The sequence below is a fragment of the Rousettus aegyptiacus genome, unplaced genomic scaffold, assembly GCF_014176215.1.
Source record: "Rousettus aegyptiacus isolate mRouAeg1 unplaced genomic scaffold, mRouAeg1.p scaffold_m13_p_5, whole genome shotgun sequence".
In the NCBI taxonomy this organism is placed as follows: domain Eukaryota; kingdom Metazoa; phylum Chordata; class Mammalia; order Chiroptera; family Pteropodidae; genus Rousettus; species Rousettus aegyptiacus.
In genome coordinates this window covers 62,037,538-62,056,484 of record NW_023416308.1, presented here as the reverse complement: position 1 = coordinate 62,056,484, position 18,947 = coordinate 62,037,538, and the positions used below count along the sequence as shown (strand labels likewise).

The 18,947-nt window shown below is 38.6% G+C and overlaps 1 protein-coding gene across 5 annotated transcripts in view; it reads left to right on the top strand.

Annotated features, from left to right (window-relative positions):
• The window catches only part of FAT3 (FAT atypical cadherin 3), a 603,178-nt gene that overhangs the window by 463,763 nt on the left and 120,468 nt on the right, over positions 1-18,947 (top strand). For all 5 annotated transcript variants that reach the window (XM_016158663.2, XM_016158661.2, XM_016158662.2 and 2 more), the window contains exon 5: positions 17,698-18,012. In XM_016158663.2, the coding sequence (XP_016014149.2) occupies positions 17,698-18,012 (315 nt within the window). The remainder of the gene's footprint in view (positions 1-17,697; positions 18,013-18,947) is intronic.

Here is an 18,947-nt window from a genome sequence, read left to right as displayed (position 1 = left end):
TCACAGTGTGTAAGTGTGAAAGTTTATTCATAAAGGAACACATGATAAAGGCATGCAAATAATAAAAGTTGATGACCCAGACATTAGATAAGAATTTACTTGGTTAGTTTAATGTTTATATAGGATTACCAAAAATAAGCAGTCAAAATTCTCAGTATGGTTCAGCCAGCTTTTTTCAATTCAGTGGAATTAGTTCCTGAAATTTGGGAAGAATAAACTTTGTTTTAAATTAGAAAATGCATTACTCACGTAACAGGAGTGCAGAGGCATGCAGTATAGGAATTGCTCAGCTGTGTAACAATGCCAAGAAGCCTGGTTCTTTTGCCCTGCTGTCCTAGGTGTCAGGTCATCCAGAAGACGGAAGCCGCCTTGGTTCTCAGAAGGCCACCAGAAAAAAACTGGAACTATTTACTTCCTTGTTCACACTGACACAGGGATGGGAGGGAGAAGAATTTTGCCAAGAGTCAGTGGTAAATAAACTTGATGTTCCATAAACTCATAAAAAAGATGTGTAAAACCTATAATCTTTTATTCTATAGCATTTTGCGAGAAGTATGGGTTTTATGGATAAGCAGAACCTTGAGAAATCCTCTTGGCAGCCCTCCAAAACAGCACGAATGTATCACTCCACACAGATCTAAAAACATCACATTTTATGAGGGAGAATTCTATAATCACCTTATAAAAAGAGAAATAAATAATACAGATTTCTTTTCCGGGACTTTGATTTTCCAAGAGTAAAGGGTATTCTTTTAAAACACCAGGTTCCCCAGGACACTAGGGTTGCATTTTAAGTAGCATCATAATATCAATGACACCATTAGGACTTTTTAGACTGACTGCTTTCATATAGAGCCACATACAGAGTTTTTTCTCACTTCCATCATCCCTTCATTATTTGTAAACATGCTCATTGTCTCTTCCAGATGACAAACTCATGTAGGGGCAGAGACCATGTTTTGTTCATCTTCATATCTCTCTCCCCAACAGTGCTTCCACATTGCAGATCCCCAAGAAGTAATTACTGAACATGCACTACATATTGCAGATGGAGAATAGTAAATTCAAGGTATTCTGATACAAACAATATAATACTTTCATATGATACTTCCCCACTTTTAGTTGTTTTTCCTAGGAGTGTGTATGAATTTGAGCTGGTGTCCTATGAGTCTGTGAAAGTGTTGTAGCATCAGTCTGGATTTTACAAAGTGCTATGTCTTGTGAGACCATGCTGTCACCCACAAGCTGAGCGACTTTAGGCAAAGCTTTTGACCTTGCTGGGTATCTAATGGGGTTAATATTGCTTAACCAACTTCTCTAATCAATTTCTTGGGAGAATCAAATGAGATCATATATATGAAAGTTCTCTGAAGGAAAAGCATGAATGAGGTGGCCTCGGTATTATTATTGTAATGGGTTAGGGACCCAGAACATGAAGGGTCCCTGTCACTCTGGGGTTTTCAATAATAAATCACTCGGGGCAGACCCACCAATCTCAAAAACATCAAGAAAGAGTGCTGAGACTTGAGCTTGAGCATCTGAAGTGTGTCAGGAGAGCAGCCGTGTGAGAGGACGGGCCATCTCACACTCAGCCTGCCTGGGATTGCTGTGATGTATCCTGGGCCCCTGGCCATCACATTTCAAAACCAAAAGGACCAGCATCTGGATAACAGCCATACATCATTGCCGGGTAGCCTTCAGCTGCTGTTGACACACTGTCCTGATACTGTGATCTTTCTGTTTGTATAATTTCTGGAGATTTCCAGGGAAGGCTGTGAGCCTATATATTATGGTAATAGGCCTATTCTTGGAGCCTAGAAACTGAGAACTCTTTATGATCAATAGATATCCCCATCTCCTTCCTTTAAGTCTGTTCAAGGATCATTTTTAACATGAGCTTTCTGCCGACTTTTTATTCTAGTAAAAATCTGATCAGTTTGGGAGCTTTACAAGCTAGTTTCTCTGTCATAGTACAGTGCTTCCTAGGACATTCTCCCTATATTTTAGTGAATGATTTTTTCTAATATTGGTTGAATACTGGAGTCTCTGACATACTCCTTTTGACAAAGCCAGAAGAAAAAAGAAAAATGCTCATTTACAAAGTTACACGTTTAAGTCGAGAATGAGATTTTTCAGGATTACTGGAGCAAATAACTCAACCTACCGTGAGTGTGCACTCTGGTGTTAAATATCGCCAAATGCTTGGCAGTCTGCACTGCCTCTCACACATTCTGAAACGTGGTTTGGGAATATTTCTCCCAGAGTGCTTTTGCCATAAAGTAAAAATAATTTTAGCTGCCCTCTAAAGAGACATTCATTATTCATACTCACTTTTCTCCCATACTACCCACGAGGGATCTCAGAAATTTCACACATAGGTACTTGTAGGCCTAATCTTCTGAGAAGAAAGTTTTGGGAGATAATAGAGAAGTAGGACTTTCCTGGCAATGTCATGCCCTGATTTGCAAAACGAGTGGGGAGGAAATATGTATCTATTAAGCACAGGGATGACTCTGGACGTGTGAATATGACACATAGTAGGGAGTCACATATAATAATTGTCATAGTATCACTCTGAGAATAAAATTTAAAATTGTAAAGCATCATCTTTGAAAAATACTGTAAAATATTTCCATCCAGCAGAGAAACTGAGTACATATCGGAGGTCTTTTATTTCAAATGCTTTTTCAGTATTTTTGGCTGGCCGAAAAGATTGTTTCTAGAGTTTGCAGATGCACGACTGAGTTATACATTTTTAATTGACTCTTGGGGCAGTGTGACTCTCATTTATCTTCCATGATTTAACACATTTAATCTATTTTGCTTTTGACAGGGGCAGAAAGTTCACCAGCCACTGTTTTTACGTTACTTAGGCCTGGTGATAAGGGCTGCCTAGGGCATAATGCTGAGAATGTTCTTATTGAGCCCTCTGCCTCCCAGTTGAAAAAGTGAAAAGCAAAGAATCATTTGAGGCTTTAAATGGAATTTAAACAGAGAGAGTGTTTACTTGGAACAGAGTTGAAGTTTTAGGCTTTTAAAAAAATTATTCTTTCAGGTGCTTATTCATTCTCTTAAGTTATTGGATTTCTGAATCTATTTTATTTCATGGCCAAAACTTAATTGGCTTTTTTTTTACCCCTTATCTCTGGGAGAAGAGATTTAAAAAATATAAATATATATATATACACATATATATCTATATGTATATATATGTATGTATATATATATATACATATATGTGTATATATATACACACATATATATATGCACAAATACTTGAAAAGAAAACTGCTGCATTTTTTTATTTTACAGCAGTCATTCAAACTTTTAAGAATTTATGACAAAAGAGGTTCTAGAATACCCATGTGTTTTCTTATTTTATATTCTTTACTACAATATTAGCATTTCCAGGTTTTTTATTTATGGATGGGTTTTATATTTTATGTTTATGTTTGGTTTCATTTTCTGGATGCAGTTTGGAATTATTTCATTGCAAATATTTTTCATGCCTGAGTTTTCATATCTTTGGCAATTTACTTTTCCATGCATTGCTTTCATTCATCCTGTTCTAGGTACTGAGAATGGAAAGATGAAAGACACAGTTTCTGCCCTCACGGTAGTGCATGCTTATAGGTGGTTTGATAGAAATGAATATAAATTCTCAAAGAACCCAGAGCAAAACATAGTTTAGACTGGAATTCTGTTTGTGTATCTTATATTTTCCTATAAGGAGAGAACTGGATGAATATAAATACAACTCTAATAAATTTGCTGAATACAGATACATAATAAATACTTCCTAAATATTGCATTTAGTTAATGTTCATCCTCAAATTTATCGTTCTGAATCTATTAAGTCTACTGAATTGATCTTTATTTAAAACTTACATATACTCCCTTTCGTCTTGTGAAAGTAATTCAGATACTTTAAATATCTAAGATGAGCTGTCTTTCTCTTTTAGTAGCTGAGACACATCCTGAGACATATTTCCTCCAGGACTTTAATTTTATTATGTGTAGAGAACAAACCCTACAGTGTGATGAATACAAGAGTACACAGGATTTTTAATAGCTCTGTTAATGGAATAATGAATAATGTTTGTTTCTAACCAACAGGAGATCTACCTAATTTATACAAGCTTATTAGCAGTCTAAGATCCTTGCTATGACTCAAAATTAAAATAACATGCCCTTAGAAGTAGGAAACAAAGCAGGATAAATAGTTTCACCAATACAAGGCCTTATTCCTGATGCCTCTTATGAAAACCAAAAGGGAACCAATATTAGTTTATGATTTATTATGTATCCAAACATCGTGCCAACATAGTGATTGATGTGGCATTGTCTTCACCCCAGGGAGCTTACAAGCTAGTTTGATGCAAAGGTGTTAAAGAAGATAGACATGTAATAATTAGATATGTGATCAGTGATGTGTTAGTATATGAGTAAAGTCAAGGGAATCATGAGAAGTGGTCCCTGAGTGTGGTCCCTGAGAAGACATTGTAAGGAACAGACATTTGCATCAGGCCTTGGAGGATTTAACTACAGGAATAAGGAAGTAAAGGGACTGCATGCAGTGATAACTCTGACCAAAGCTGCAGAGGTGTTGAAGTATGTTTTCCGTGTTGGAAGAACAAGTGGACTGTGAGTTCTCTGAGGGAAGGAAGCCCATCTTGCTCACCACTGTATATCCGGTGTCTGTCACACTTCACGTTGTAAGAACTGGTATGTGCGTGTTGAACTAGTGATCTGGTTGTATGATTAAAACTTTAGGTAGAGAATGGATAGAAACTCAAGGCTGAGAATAACCCAGTAAACAGGCCATATCAATACTGAGGAATCTTGTAGATTAATACTGAGTGTGTAAACTTTATCTTATAATTTAGCACTTCTCAAAGTATATTTCTTGATATATTAAATCTGAAGGATATCAATAGACATCACTCAGCAAAAGGGTTCTGTTGTCAGATAAGCTTGGGAAATACTCATTCAAACAAAGTTTAAAAAGCTTCTTTGCTTAGACTTTCTGCAAGCCTTTACTCTGATTATGTGCATCTTAAAGCTCCAAAAAAGGTCTATAGTGTTCTTCAAACTCCTAGGATTCTGGACCCTCTCTTTTAAGGCAAGCACCTTGCAAGACTGGTGTTCTCTGTGGCACATTTTATGAAATCTGCTCAAAGCAATGGGGAGCCATTAAAGTCCTTTCAGAAGGGGGTTAACATCATCTGAATTTCATTTTAGAAGATTCTCTGGTCTTTTAAAGAATGAACTGCGGTGAGAGAAGACCAGAGGCAGGGAGACCAAATTAAAGACAGGTGCAACAGTTTAAGCTAAATATAATGATGACCCCCGGAATAGAGAAGAAAAAACCAAGAAATACAACTGACATTTCAGAGGTAGAACTTGTCAGGACTGTTATTAGAGTTATATATTTTGTGCCCTGGCCAAGTAGGTTTCAGGACAGCATCCATCCTGAAGAAGACCACCTATTTCTAATTGATAGCTAGCAATATACCTAGTTAATAACTGATGAGATGTGGGAAGAAAGCAAGAGAAGCATTTAAGATGACCCATATTCCTTGTTTGGATGACCGTATGGCTAAAGATTCCTTAATTTTTTTCAAATTTCTTTTCATTCTTCTAAAACCATAATACCCGAAATCATAATACCTGGAGAAAAAATAATGAATGTACAGCTCTGCTGCTCTGAACAGTTTCTGCCAAGAACTATGCGTTATCTCTATCACACATTAAAATATATATCCTATCATTACAGAGAGATTTTACCAAGATCTTGAACCAACGGTTACAAACTGAAATGTCTAGAAACCAGAGGCACCATAAATGAATGAAGTGTATAGCAGGCTGAGTGTTCACATATTAAACTTACAGAAATGTACTTACAAAACAAAAATGTGCTTTTTTCCATTTGTCTTTTGAATATGCAGTATTCTCCATCTATTTTTTATAATCACTTCTGATAGGAATATGAGAGTGAGAACTATTTCTCTATTCCAAGAAAATTTTCTGGACAGTATTAGTGGAGAATGACAATTGACATGGCTGCAATGTTGAGAACATGATAGAGAATAAAAATCAGTTATTCTGATTTTTTAAGACAGGCGGGGAATTTGAATTTTTATGTGAAATTTCTCTAGTTTTAAATGTTGGCAGAAAACTTTACAATACACTATATGGGCAATAAAGAAAAATAGTATATCTGGGCCACCAGTTCATGATTTCTACCTTTTCTACATTAGTCCGTATGTGCAATCCTACAAACACAGGGGCCTAATTTTTTTTAAGTTGATTTAAAATTCCTATTTTTTAGGAAGACGAGGTGTTAAATGCCCTGCAAATCCATGCTGAATTGCTGAGTGAGAGGAGAGAAACCATGTTTCCCAAGCTAATAATTAGAAGTATCTTTATTTTTATAATAAGTCTTTACTGTGGGAAGAAAGACCAAAAAAAAAAAAAACCTGGTGTGCCTGGCGTAGTGCTCAAATCCACATAGCATCATCAGTAGAGGTAAGGCATGAGAGTCTGCCGGAATAAAAAAAGTAACATCAGATGTGAGATCTGGCATTGTGACATAGAGGAAGGCTACAAATATACACTTCCCATTGAAATTCATATCTGGTGGATTCTGTTTCATAGAGAGGAGAATGTAGAATAGTACACTGACTAAGGCCTTAATGTCAGGAGAATTGGGAAATAGTGCAAGGGGATTTAGCCCTGGGGCTAATATGATGTCACATCTTGGTTCATGGCAGAACTTTCTTAATGGCTCACATGTGAGCACATAGATTGGACCCATCTGTTTGAAAAGGGCAGTTAACACATGTACGGTAATCACCATAATTCTGAAGAAACTTTGAGGAGGTGTTTAGTTCCTGCTGATAGGGAAGATTAGAATCAAGTAAGTTTTATGAATAGAAAATGATGAGCATATGAGCCTGGAAGGAAATGGAAATGTGATGAGATTAGTAGCTGATGTATACCTCTCTACAGGGAAAAAAGCACTTTAAGGGATGTCAGGCTGGGAAATACTTTATTTTCTGAAGTGCAAAGAAGAGATTTGTGCAAAGCTGTAATTTTAGCAGCCACTGCAAAAGTGAATTGGTCAGTGATCTTTCTAAAAAGCTGCCTTTTAGCAGTTGCTGGGTCTAAACATGGCGAGGGAAAGATGCTTTCAAAAGATGTCCTGAGATGCAAGGTTCGCACATTCAACTAACAAATATTTATTGAAGACCAACTATGTGCCAGTGCTATGCTAGCTCCTGGGGTGGCTCACAGACAGACTCATAGCAATTGGTACCCTGCAGGAGACCCACCACAGATGCCCAGAAGGGTTCTCTGGGTAGGTTGTAAGTAGGTTTTATCCTGGGGCTCCTTAGTGATATGGCATCTGTGGGCAAAGGGATTACAAAAGATGAATGCTATGGCCCCAAGATTAGATTTCATATTTCATGGATTGTGGAACACCTTTAGTTTGTGCCTTTTAACAAATAACTTTCTAGGAAAAATGAACTTTCTGAAAGAGAATTCAGAGTGAACTTTCATCAAACTTATCTAATCCATTCTCACAAAGATTGGCAATTCAAACATTTAGTAAATGGATTTTCTTGTTTCCGTGCCTTTGTAAATGGCCTTCCCTGTACAAAGGAAATACACGCCTGTCTCTTGAGAAAGCTTCCCTGTGCCTTCTAGATTCACCTCTTCCCAAAAGGTTACCTACCTGCCTGCTTTTCTTGTTTCCTTCCTTCTTTTCTTGCCTACTTCACTTCATACTTTAATTTCTTCCTCCTTTCCTTTTTCCTTCCACTTGTCTTTTCCTTCTTTACCTCCTTTCTTTAATTCCTAGTTCTTTTTCTCATTTCAGATGAAGACTTTCTCCTTATAAAATAAACCATTTCATACATGTATTCAACCTAGTAAGTCTGCATCTCCTGAAATACCCGACTTACCGGAACTAGAAATAGCAGGGATACGAGTATTTCACAATCCAGAGAATATGTCCTTCAACTGTACATAATAGATAGCAGCACAAGGTGGGGAAGCAAGATGGTAAGTGACTGGAACACCTACCCATCTCCAATGAATTTCTTAATACCAAATTATAGGCCAAATAGAAGACATCGCATGTAATAAAATCTAGAGCAGATGGTTTAGGATTGGGTTGTTTCTTTTCCTCTAGGGAAACTATGGATGGTAGTACAGATTAATTTTAATTCAATGATTTCACTTTGACAAAGTTTATCTTCAAGAGTTTCTCCTCCTTAGAGACCTACCCTTTAATTTACTGGTTGCTCATCGTTTCCTTTTCAGAAAAGGCAGGAAGCATTTGTCCTCCCGGCAATGCAGTAGTCTGAGCCCATAGGCAGACAGATCTGAGTTCCAGCTCCCACCTTGATATCAGCCCCGGAGCATTCTTTGAGAAGGTCATTTATCTGTTTCTCCACTTGTGAAGAGGAGATAAAGTTGTTTTCCACCTCTCTGCTCTCTTGGAAGGATTAAGTATTTAACGTTTGTGAAGCATTTTCAAGATAAAAAGTAAATATAACATCTACTCTAAACACATTTCTCCTTTCTTTAAAGAGTTTAGCATGCTGAAGAAGACCTAAATTAAAACCTCCACGATATTAAAATTACATAGGTGAGAATTTAGGAATGCAGATTTCATTATGAATGTCGTGCTGTAAGGGCAGTTTGGAGTTGTGGAACCAATGTCTTAGAAAGACTGAGGTTATTGCTAGTAATAGAGTGTTGGGCTATGAAGCTCATGTGTCTGGACCTATTTTCTCATCTGTAAAACTGAACCAGAATGATGTCTAAACTCCCACTTACTCTTGAGTTTTCTTAACACCTAGTGAGTCTGTGCTTTCCTGAATATGATAGAGATAAGGAAAGGCAGTTTCCCCTTACTCCGAAGTTCTTCAGTACAGATAAGAACATGATAGGTATAAGAAAAAGCTCAATAGCGGGTCCCTTCATCTTTTGGCTTACGTGTGTAGTGACCAAGAATTGAGACACCCAAGTATACATAAATGGTGAAAGCTGTGCTATCCACAACTAGTCTTGTAAGAAAGTAGTAAAAATAGATAGGCTTTTTCACCAGAATCAGTTTTCAACAGCCACAGCATCTAAAATCTTACCCGTAGAGAGTGTATCCTTTGGAGCTAGTGATCTCTGTAGGTATAGTGTTTTAAAATGCAATCAAATCCAAGAGAAGGGCAACATACTTACATTACTAGTAATTTATTACAGGGCTTACTAATCTTTTTCCCATTATAGGACACATAGAATATGATAACATTTGTATAATGTCTTTAAATAAAGAGAAAGGTTAACCCTAGCCAGAGGTGACTAGCCCTGGAGTCCAGTTGTATGAGGTTGCACTCATCTCCTCAAGAGTTGGAGGATCAGTGTTGCTGCATATCTGTAACCTCTTTGTCACAGGTAGTTGGAAGTTCTGCCTTAATTGAAATGGCTTTATCTTTAGATTTCTTCCTTGCACAAAATCTGTTAGCTGGGCCCTGAGACTCTTAATAATGAGAAGGAGGAGGGGAAAAAATAAATCTTTTTGGTTTTTGTTTTCTGCTTCAGAAGATTATCAAGAGCTAAAAAAGCTCATAGCAATCAGGAGACTCAGAATAAGGGCACAAAGTACTTAAGAAGAAGGAGTTTTGCCAGGATAGAGAGAAGGGATGCAGCAGCCAAGTCTGAATGCAGAGATACTTGGTATTTGGGGTGTGTTCAGCCTAGACAGTGGCAGATGGATTAGCAGTAACAGTGCTGTGGAGAGCTCCATCTTGGATATGCTGAGACTGCACCTCATCTACAGTGTGAAGAGTAAACTGTTTGTCTACTGTGACTTCAGGATGCAACTGGCAGAAAGGAGCAGCCACAGCCCACATGCCATATACTTGCCATTTTCACTAAAACTGTGGTGCTGAGGCCAATGAAAGGGCATGTTGGACTATGTTTAAAGGAAGGAGAATGTGGCCACACTTGCAAATTGGGGCAAGCGTATAGGTGAGAGGCAGCAAAGGGTAGCGGTTATGGGCACAGTCCCTGGACCAATCAGGTTGAATCCACTTTACTTCAGTTTTCAGTACTTGTTTCTAATCTGTAGTATGGAAACAATCAGTCCCCCTTCTTCTGGGCCTGACCAGAGGATAATTGAGTTAATATTTAAGCACTTAAAAGAGTGCCTGCACATACAGAGTAAACATTAAGTGAATGATAAGGAAGAGATAACAGAAACTGGGGACCACTCAACACTTACTTATGCCCATCTCCTTTACTGTGGAGAAGGATAGAGCAGATTTTGTGAGAGGAAGCTGAAGATGTAGAAGTATAACAAGATAGAAGAAGAAGATGGAGCTGCACTAAATAAACTTGGATCTCAAGTCTTGGAGAGCTGAAAGAAGTTGCAGTCATGACCCACACCTGGTGGCAGTTTTTAAGCAACTGAAGAAAACAGGAAAGATGTCTAAAGACTGGAGACAGTCAAGATGGTCCCAATTATCAAAGGAGGGAAAAGTTTGATTCTAGAAGCCCAACTATGAGTTTGATTTTGATCCAAAGCCACACTTGGGGAGGGAATTTTAAGCAGATGGTTAACAGATGCTTCTACAACAGGCTGTGCAGGGTAAGGAAAAGAGCATGAGCTGTGACGCCAAACTGATTTGGGTGCATACCCACATTTTGTCACTTACTGGAATAAGTGGCCTTACAAAACTTACTTCACCTCAGAGGCTCATTGTCTTCAGCTGAAGAATAAAAATGGCAATGCCTACATGGTTCCCGTGAAAAAATAGTGGCAATGTAAATGATCATGCAGGGGACTGAGCAAAACACATATGCAATAAGTGATCTTGGTAGAAGAAAAGGGGCAGCCAAACATAAGGTTTGGAACAAAGAACAGCTGACTTTTTTCATAAAGGGCCAAATAATAAATATTTTATGTTTTGTGGCCCATATAATCTCTGCTTCAACTACTCAACTACACCTTTATAGCAGCAGAGCAGCCATAAATAATATGTTCATAGATCATATGAATGGGTGTGGCTATACCCCAATAAAACTTTATTTACAAAAACAAGTGACCAGATTTAGCTGTAGTTTGCTGATCTTTGATTCAGAGCCAAACTGCCAGATTTAAATAAGACTCCGCCATTGTGAGCAGTGTGACCTTGGACAAGTTTATAAATTCAGTTTCTTTATCAAGTAGGTGTAACAATAGTACCTATATCATAAGATTGTTTTAACAAATAAAGGAATTAAAGAGGTAACCAGTATAATGAATAGTAATTGATTATATATAATAAATGACCTAAGAGTTGATTACATAAATTAGAGTTTTTCAGTCTGGAGTGAGAATTCTCAAATGTATTGAAGTATTTTATGAGTATGGTAATTTTAAAATATAGCCCCCCAAATCACTTACCCACCTCTAACAGACGTGCGATTTATGACCCCTCTCCTTGAACCTGAACTTAGTGAGCAGAATGTAGATCACATGGTGCTCTGTCGGTTTCTGGATTCAGCCTTAAGAAATTGGCACCAGCTGCTTTCTGTCCTTTAGACTTTTGCTCTTAGAACCAAACCACAATGCTGTGAGGAAGCAAGGCCACATAAAAAGACTACTTGTAAGTATCAAGGCCATTGACCCCAGCCCCACCTGAGGTCCCAGCCAGTGGCCACTAGCAACCAACAGACATGTTCAATGACTCCAGGCCCAGCTACCTGTGACTGTGACTGCATGAGAGACTCCAAGTAACAACTGCCGCATTCAGCCCCTAGAACCAGGAGAGGCAATAAAAGGGTTATGGTTATTTTAAGCCACCTAGTTTTGGGTTACGCAGCAGTAGATAACTGAGACAACATGGAAGAGGAACTTGACTTTTTCTATGTAGTTACGAAGAGTAAAAGTAGTTTATGAAGCTACAGTCAAGGCTAAATATAGGCTGGCAAATTCAGGCTCAATATTAAGAACTTTGTGAAAACTAAACCTATCAAACAATAAATTTGCTGCTTTGAGTTCTTTCTACTGAAATTATCTACATTGTGGCCAGATAATTGCAGGTCTGGAATATTATAATTTGAGGCAAAGGGGGAGGGGTGAATTTGATAGGAATCCATGTACATTTGTTGGTTTGTTTATTTCCCAATTTGCCTCAAAAAGAGATTTGTAACTAGAAAGCACGTGATTGGTATTTTATTAATTAATTTAACAAATATTCATTGAATGCTTACTACATGAACTGTTATAGATGACAGGGACACATCTGTGAACAAAACAGATGAAAATCTATGCTTTATGGCGCTCATATTCTAATAGAGGCAGACATGCAATACATAAGCATGTAAGTGAAATATATATAATATGTCACATAAAAATAAAAGGTTAAAGACAAATGTAAGCAGTGGAAGGAAATATGTAGTCCCCGAGGAGAAGTTTACAACTTTAAATATAGTGACCTGGAAAGAGCCACTTTTGATGAATTAATGGTTGAGGAGAATGACAGAATTGAACTCTCAATCTTAGAAATAGTTGAATATATTCTCAGACACTCTTGTAATCACTGGGGACAAGGCAGTGGGTAAGACACAAAGTCTCAGTTTACAGACAGCTTACATATTATATTCTACTGCAAGGAGAAGGACAACACAAATAAATACATTAGGCAATTTCAGTGAGTGAGAAGTGTAGCCTTCCTCCAGCTGCCATAACTCCAGAATTCTCAATGACCATTCATTTTTGGTCCTATAAAGCTCTTGATTTTCCAGGGATAGACTTAAAAATATGTTCCTCTTCGTAATTTTAGCATCATAATCCATTGGGCCATGCTGATTACCTCTGGCCCTGCCTGGTATTCATAGACCAGGTATCATAGAAAATTGACATGGGCCACGCTGTCCTTTCAGTGGTGCTCAACTGTTTGTGGTTCCTTTTGTTAGCTGTACACAAGTAGAGAAATTAATATTCCAGGATTTTGATTAATTGCCAAACCACTGATTATTGATCGATGGTGAAAGGAGAAAATCTAAGTTAGAATGGCTCAGTATTTTCTTGTCAGGCTGTAGCAGAGCAAAAAGACACATGGATAGCTTCTAAACAATGGATAATTCCCTGCATCATTAATGAAAAATGATGCAGAGGAGGAGATAATGGGGATTTATCTCAGATAGTTTTGCTTCGATCTCCAGTGCTGCTACTCTTCCATAAAGGCTAATTCCTCATGATGGACTGAGGCCTAAGGTAGCATTAAATATGAAGTCTGAGAATCTAATGGAAATATCAGTGATTAATATTCCAGATACAAACATGACTGGACACATAAATGGATCTAGAGAAATGTTGACCTTAAACAGACACCAAGATATTTCTCTAGTAAACTGAGTTTATTCAGAAACAATAAAAAGCTGTAATTTGAGGCATGCAGTCAAAAAGTGAACCACGCACATATCCAGAGAAACAAAGGAGAGGCATGCTCTTTTATGGACTTGTGTGGTGCTGTGATGAACAAAGAGTCCATTGGAGGAAACCAAAAGCTCCAAGGATAGTGACTTTTTAGTTGGCTGAGTAATAGCAGTCTTCCATTGGCTGAGCTGTCACTGGGCAAAGAGGAATCTTTTATGCCCCCTGCTAAGGTAGTAATGTGGTATCACTTCCTGTCAGAGATGCAAGGTACACCTTCTATTGGGATCGGTAGTAGTATGCATTGAGTGATGCATGCATGAGAGTTCTTTCTAGCTTCCTAACTTCATTTCAAATGAGGTTAATATTTATTTTCACAGGAATAATAATGGAAATTAAGACTTTGAGGTTAGTGACGACAAACTCAGTTCAGCAAACATTTATTGAGTATACCAGATTTCAAGAAAGAAACGAGAAAGACGAAGTTCTTGCCTTTGAGTTCACAGTGAACTAACGGAGCCAGGCACATGAATAAATGGTTTCAGGAGAATGTAGATAACTGGCTAGCACAGTTTTGGAAATGGCTAGAAATCATTATGTGTAATCATGGGATTAGTAGTGTTCTCAGTGATGTAAGTTGGGTATGAACCCTATAATGCATGGTTAACACTTTGTCTATCTCTACCCGACCCCTACTCATGGAATCATTGAGTGAGAAGCACTTGCAAGATAATATATTATTGGTCTCTTTATTTATCACAGATGAAGAAACAGAGACCTTTCAGTCTCTGAATGTGCTCTGCATTTATTATCATAGGGAAGAGTTTGGGGTAAATTAATTCTTAATTTTATTCAATAACATTTACTTGGCACTTAAAGCTGTACCAGGTGCCAAAACATAACAATGAATAGGAGACAGTCTCTCATCTCAAGTTGCTCAATGTCTGAAATGATTGAGTGCAGACCAACAAGCAAACATTTAAAAATGCAAGATGATAATTAGTATCCTGGAGTGGGAACATGGTCATGGCACCTACCTCAATCTGCAGGAGGCAGGAATGGCATTGCAGAAGTAGTGTTTGAATTGGAGCTTCTCGAATGAGTCAGGTGTAGTCCCAACAGAGGGTGTTTCATGGAGACAAACAGCTATGCAATGAAATGGAGGTGTGAGAGCATGGCATACTGAGGATCTCCCAGGCTCACAGAGAAAATGAGCGTAGAGAGAGGGAAAGAAGCAGATAGTGATAATCTGGTGATAAACAAGGCCGACTATAGCCTTGTCATTAAGGAGCCCCTGAAGAATGTTATGCAGGTCAGATTTTTGAGGAAGAAATAACACTTTACAACGAAGATGAAGGCTAGAGGCAGGGAGACCAGGAGGCTAATGTGATAGTCCAAGCAAGATGCAAATAAAGCCTGTCCATAGGACAGTGTGGTGAAGGAGATTGGCATAGAGGGTACACATGAAAGATTCCTGCAGGCCTTCAAGTTTGATTGAATGTGGATAGTTACAGCAGGGACTCTAGATGGAGGCCCAGGATTCTGGTGTGGATCGGTTTGTGAGGAGATGGTGTCATTCATTGAGATAATGAAAATAGAAGGAGGAGGAAGTTTGAGGGTAATAATTTTGGTCTGTGATTGTTGGGGTGTTGGGGTGAATGTGAGAGGACCAGAGAGTAGATTCCTAGGATATAGTTGAACATGTTGGTTTGGAGATGGGAAAGGAGGCTTAAGCATAAGAGTACACATTAGGGAATTATCAGCATATATGTGGTGATCAAAGCCATGGGTAGGGAGGTGGAAGACTTATGGGCAAAAACGCAGGAAAGGCAGCTTGGGGTTATGTCGCAAAAGCCCTTGAATGATCTATGAAGGTTTTACAAGGTGAGACTGCTTTGACTAAAGAGGTTTTCCAAGTAGGAACTGAATTGAAGTCTAATTCATTAAATAAGCATCTATGGAGTGTGTTGCTTGTGGCTCGACACTGGTGAGAGCAGTAAACAAAAAAAGGCAAAATCTGTTTCGTACTTATGCAGCATCTCAGCTTAGGTTGGAGAATCATGTATGTAGATAATTTCCACAACATTAAGTACTGCAAAAGAAAAGTATAAGGCAACTTAACAGTACATATTCAGGAGGAAAAAATAGAGGTGGGGGCTGGCACTTGGCCTGTAGTGTCACAGGAGGCATCCCTGAGGAAGTGACATTTCGGCCAAAGAATGAGTAGGCAAGATCCAGGTGAAGGGATGGGGAGAGCACTCCAGACAGAGAGCATGGCATGTGCAAAAGCCCTGAGATGGAAGAGAGTGTGTTCAAGGACCAGAAGGAGCAAGAGAGCTGGGTGCTTGAGGTGAGGTGGTGACCTAGGTGACCCCGCTCCCCACAGCACACCTGGGAGCAGTTTCATGAGCCTGTGCAGCTGCTACCCTTCCCTGCTTGCAGACACCTCAAGGACTTGGGTTTATAAATCCAGGTTCACTCCAGAGGAAGGCACTTTTACAATAGCAGGACCCTCAAGTGAGCAGTGAACCACAGCCAAGAGGCTCTCTCTACTCCTTGGCAGCCCACCTGCCCTGAATCAGCACCAGAGCTCCATCTCATAACTCACTTCAGGGCATTTATTGACAAGCAACGAGAAGGTGATTTGGTGCATGGTGAAGACTATGAGAGTTGTCTGGATTTGGAAAGAGGTTGTTCAAGCAGAAAAGAGAGGCAGAGAAGTTGAGCAGCCAAGAAATCAATGTGTTTTGGTCAACACAGCTCACCTGGGTGTATAACATTTTAGTTCAGCAGCAGCAGAACGTGCCTCTTTAGAACTTAGTGTGTCCAGGAATTAGCTCAAGAGTCAAAATGCAGCTTTGGCACATGTTGGCCCTGACGTGTTTCTTTTGTGAAACATAACAAACCAATTGGGAAAATAACCTTGGAAGGAAACTTGATTGATTTTTCAAAGAAAGCAAGAACGCCTCTGAAAATTTCCGTTAAATCTATTAAAGGCATCCTCCTAGGCAGCTCGTAAGAGAACCTAAATTAGATTGCAGTTCTGTTTTGCAAAAGTCTTTAATTTGTTTTCCCAAATTTTTGGCCTTTTTTACTGTCAGTCCTGTCAAATTGCTTTGTTAGATGAAAAAGCTGGATGACCAGGTGCTGTAATTCACTGCTGTTTTTCTCCTATTGATACTGAGTGCATCTTCATGTTCCTTCCAAAGTCCAAAAATACATTTTGAGGTAATAAGCTGTATTATCCAAGAATATGATTTAAAGATTAAATATAGTTTCCTCTAGGTTAAGCAGAATTGCCAAAAGTTCAACACATGCTTTTAGCACTTAGTAACAGTGAGACCTCTGTGCCTTCGTTTTCTCACCTGTAGAATGGAAATAAATAAACTCACTCCACTTACTGAATAGGATATTTGGGAAATGAATTAAATAATGCATGAAAGAGTGCTTTATATACTGTGTCACCATCCACATGCTAAATGTTAACATGATAGTTACTATCATCACTATGACCAACAAGAAAATTATTCACACTGACTTTTTATATCTGCCATGCAAATTTTTTATGAGTGCTCTTCAAATCTCTCCTGTCTCATTTTTCACAGACATATATAAGTATAGTATCTCAGAGATGTGGAAAGGGGTGTCAGTCCCATTCCATTTTCCAGAGGAAAAGAAAGTTATTTTGTGACTGTTAAAAACATATTTTAACTGTCAAATGTAGTTTCAATCAGCCATCGAATTTGTGACATGTGTATCACAGTTTTCCTTTTGTTCATTAACAATGTATAAATCATAAACTTTACATGCAGATGGAAAAGGAAGAAAAGGAAATGAATATTGAAACAATTTGGATGTTGAAAGGGTTGTCCAAAGATTAGAAGAAACACCTATAGGTGAACATATAGTAATGGTTATATTGGTTTTTTTGTGTGTCAGTAAAGGAGGTTATATTTTAGGTTCACTAAGTCTATAGAAGTTGGCACATTTACTAAAGTCAGTTCTGTTTCCTCTCTCTCTCCACTCCACACCACGGGGAGAGTCTTGCCTCCCTCCTGGCTTTTCAGCAGTGATATCCTTTACTGGATTTCCAGCATTCCCTTGCTATGAACTATGAAAAATTATGCATTTGACATGAACTGCAGGAATAAGAAAAGTTGAGATGTTGTTCTAAGGCACAGAACAGACCTTTTGTGGGGTATTGGGGAGGAGTGGCAAGAAGAGTTTTTTTTCCTTTCCGAATGTAAAAAATTTTCTCTTTCAAATCTCAGGTGACTGTGACAGATGGCGGTTCCTCTCCAAAACAGTCGACCATTTGGGTGGTGGTTCAGGTTCTGGATGAAAATGACAACAAGCCCCAGTTCCCAGAGAAAGTCTACCAGATAAAGCTGCCAGAACGGGACCGGAAAAAGAGAGGAGAACCCATTTACAGGGCTTTTGCGTTTGATAGAGATGAGGGCCCTAATGCAGAAATCTCCTACAGTATCGTGGATGGGAATGATGATGGAAAGTTCTTTATCGACCCTAAAACTGGCATGGTTTCTTCTAGAAAGCAATTTACAGCAGGGAGTTATGACATCCTAACGGTAAGATTTTTCTGAACCTCAATAACATTAATCAAGGGACGGAGTTACTTTCTTATTCATATATACTCCTTTGAACAATAAATCTTTATAGAGTAAAAAGTTCAGCCACACAGCAGTAGAAGGCTACCTTCTGTTTTGGTGACATTCTTAAATAATGATACCATTTCTTTTGGTTGTGTTCTATCAGCAAACTGCCCCTATAGCCTGCTCCGTCACATACTCAACCACATTTCCTATGACCCTAAATCACTTAAAGGTACTACACATAGATGTAAACTGAGGGTGAGGGCACAGCAGAGTGGACATATCTTACCACTCAGCATCACTCAACATGACTCTAGACTTCTCAAAGAAAGCAGCTCTTGTAATTGTTAGCAATGTGATAGAACGTGAATTTAACTGTGTGAATTGTGTAAAAAGTGTGTGTGGGGGGGGCAGAAGAACAAGTAAAAAGTGACCAAATTTTTCATTGTTAGAAAATTAAAAATTAAAGCAAACATGAGCACCACCTCAAAGAGAGACTTAAACTCCCATATCTAATGTGCCAGCCTGCTCCCCTCCACCCCCAACCATATTAAATGTAGCACCTATGCCAGAAAAAGGACTGTTCATCCTTAAAAGTGATGGGCAATTTCCAGGGTCCCGTCAAATGTCAAGAGTTAGCACCTTCTGCCACTCTTCCCTTTGTCCTCAGCTTTCTCTGCTGTATACAGTCAGCCCTTTATTATTTTAAAAGATGGTCTGAGACTATTGATTTATCTTTTCTTCCCTATAGTCTGGACTTGGGTTCCTTTCCCTACTCAGCAATGTATCTAGAACAGTAGGCAAAGAAAAGAATAAAAATCCAGCCCTGTTTTTACCATTAAAAGCTCTGATATAATATCTGCCATTGTAGCTGTGTGAGATTTGCCAATGGGACTCTTTGAGGAATGGAT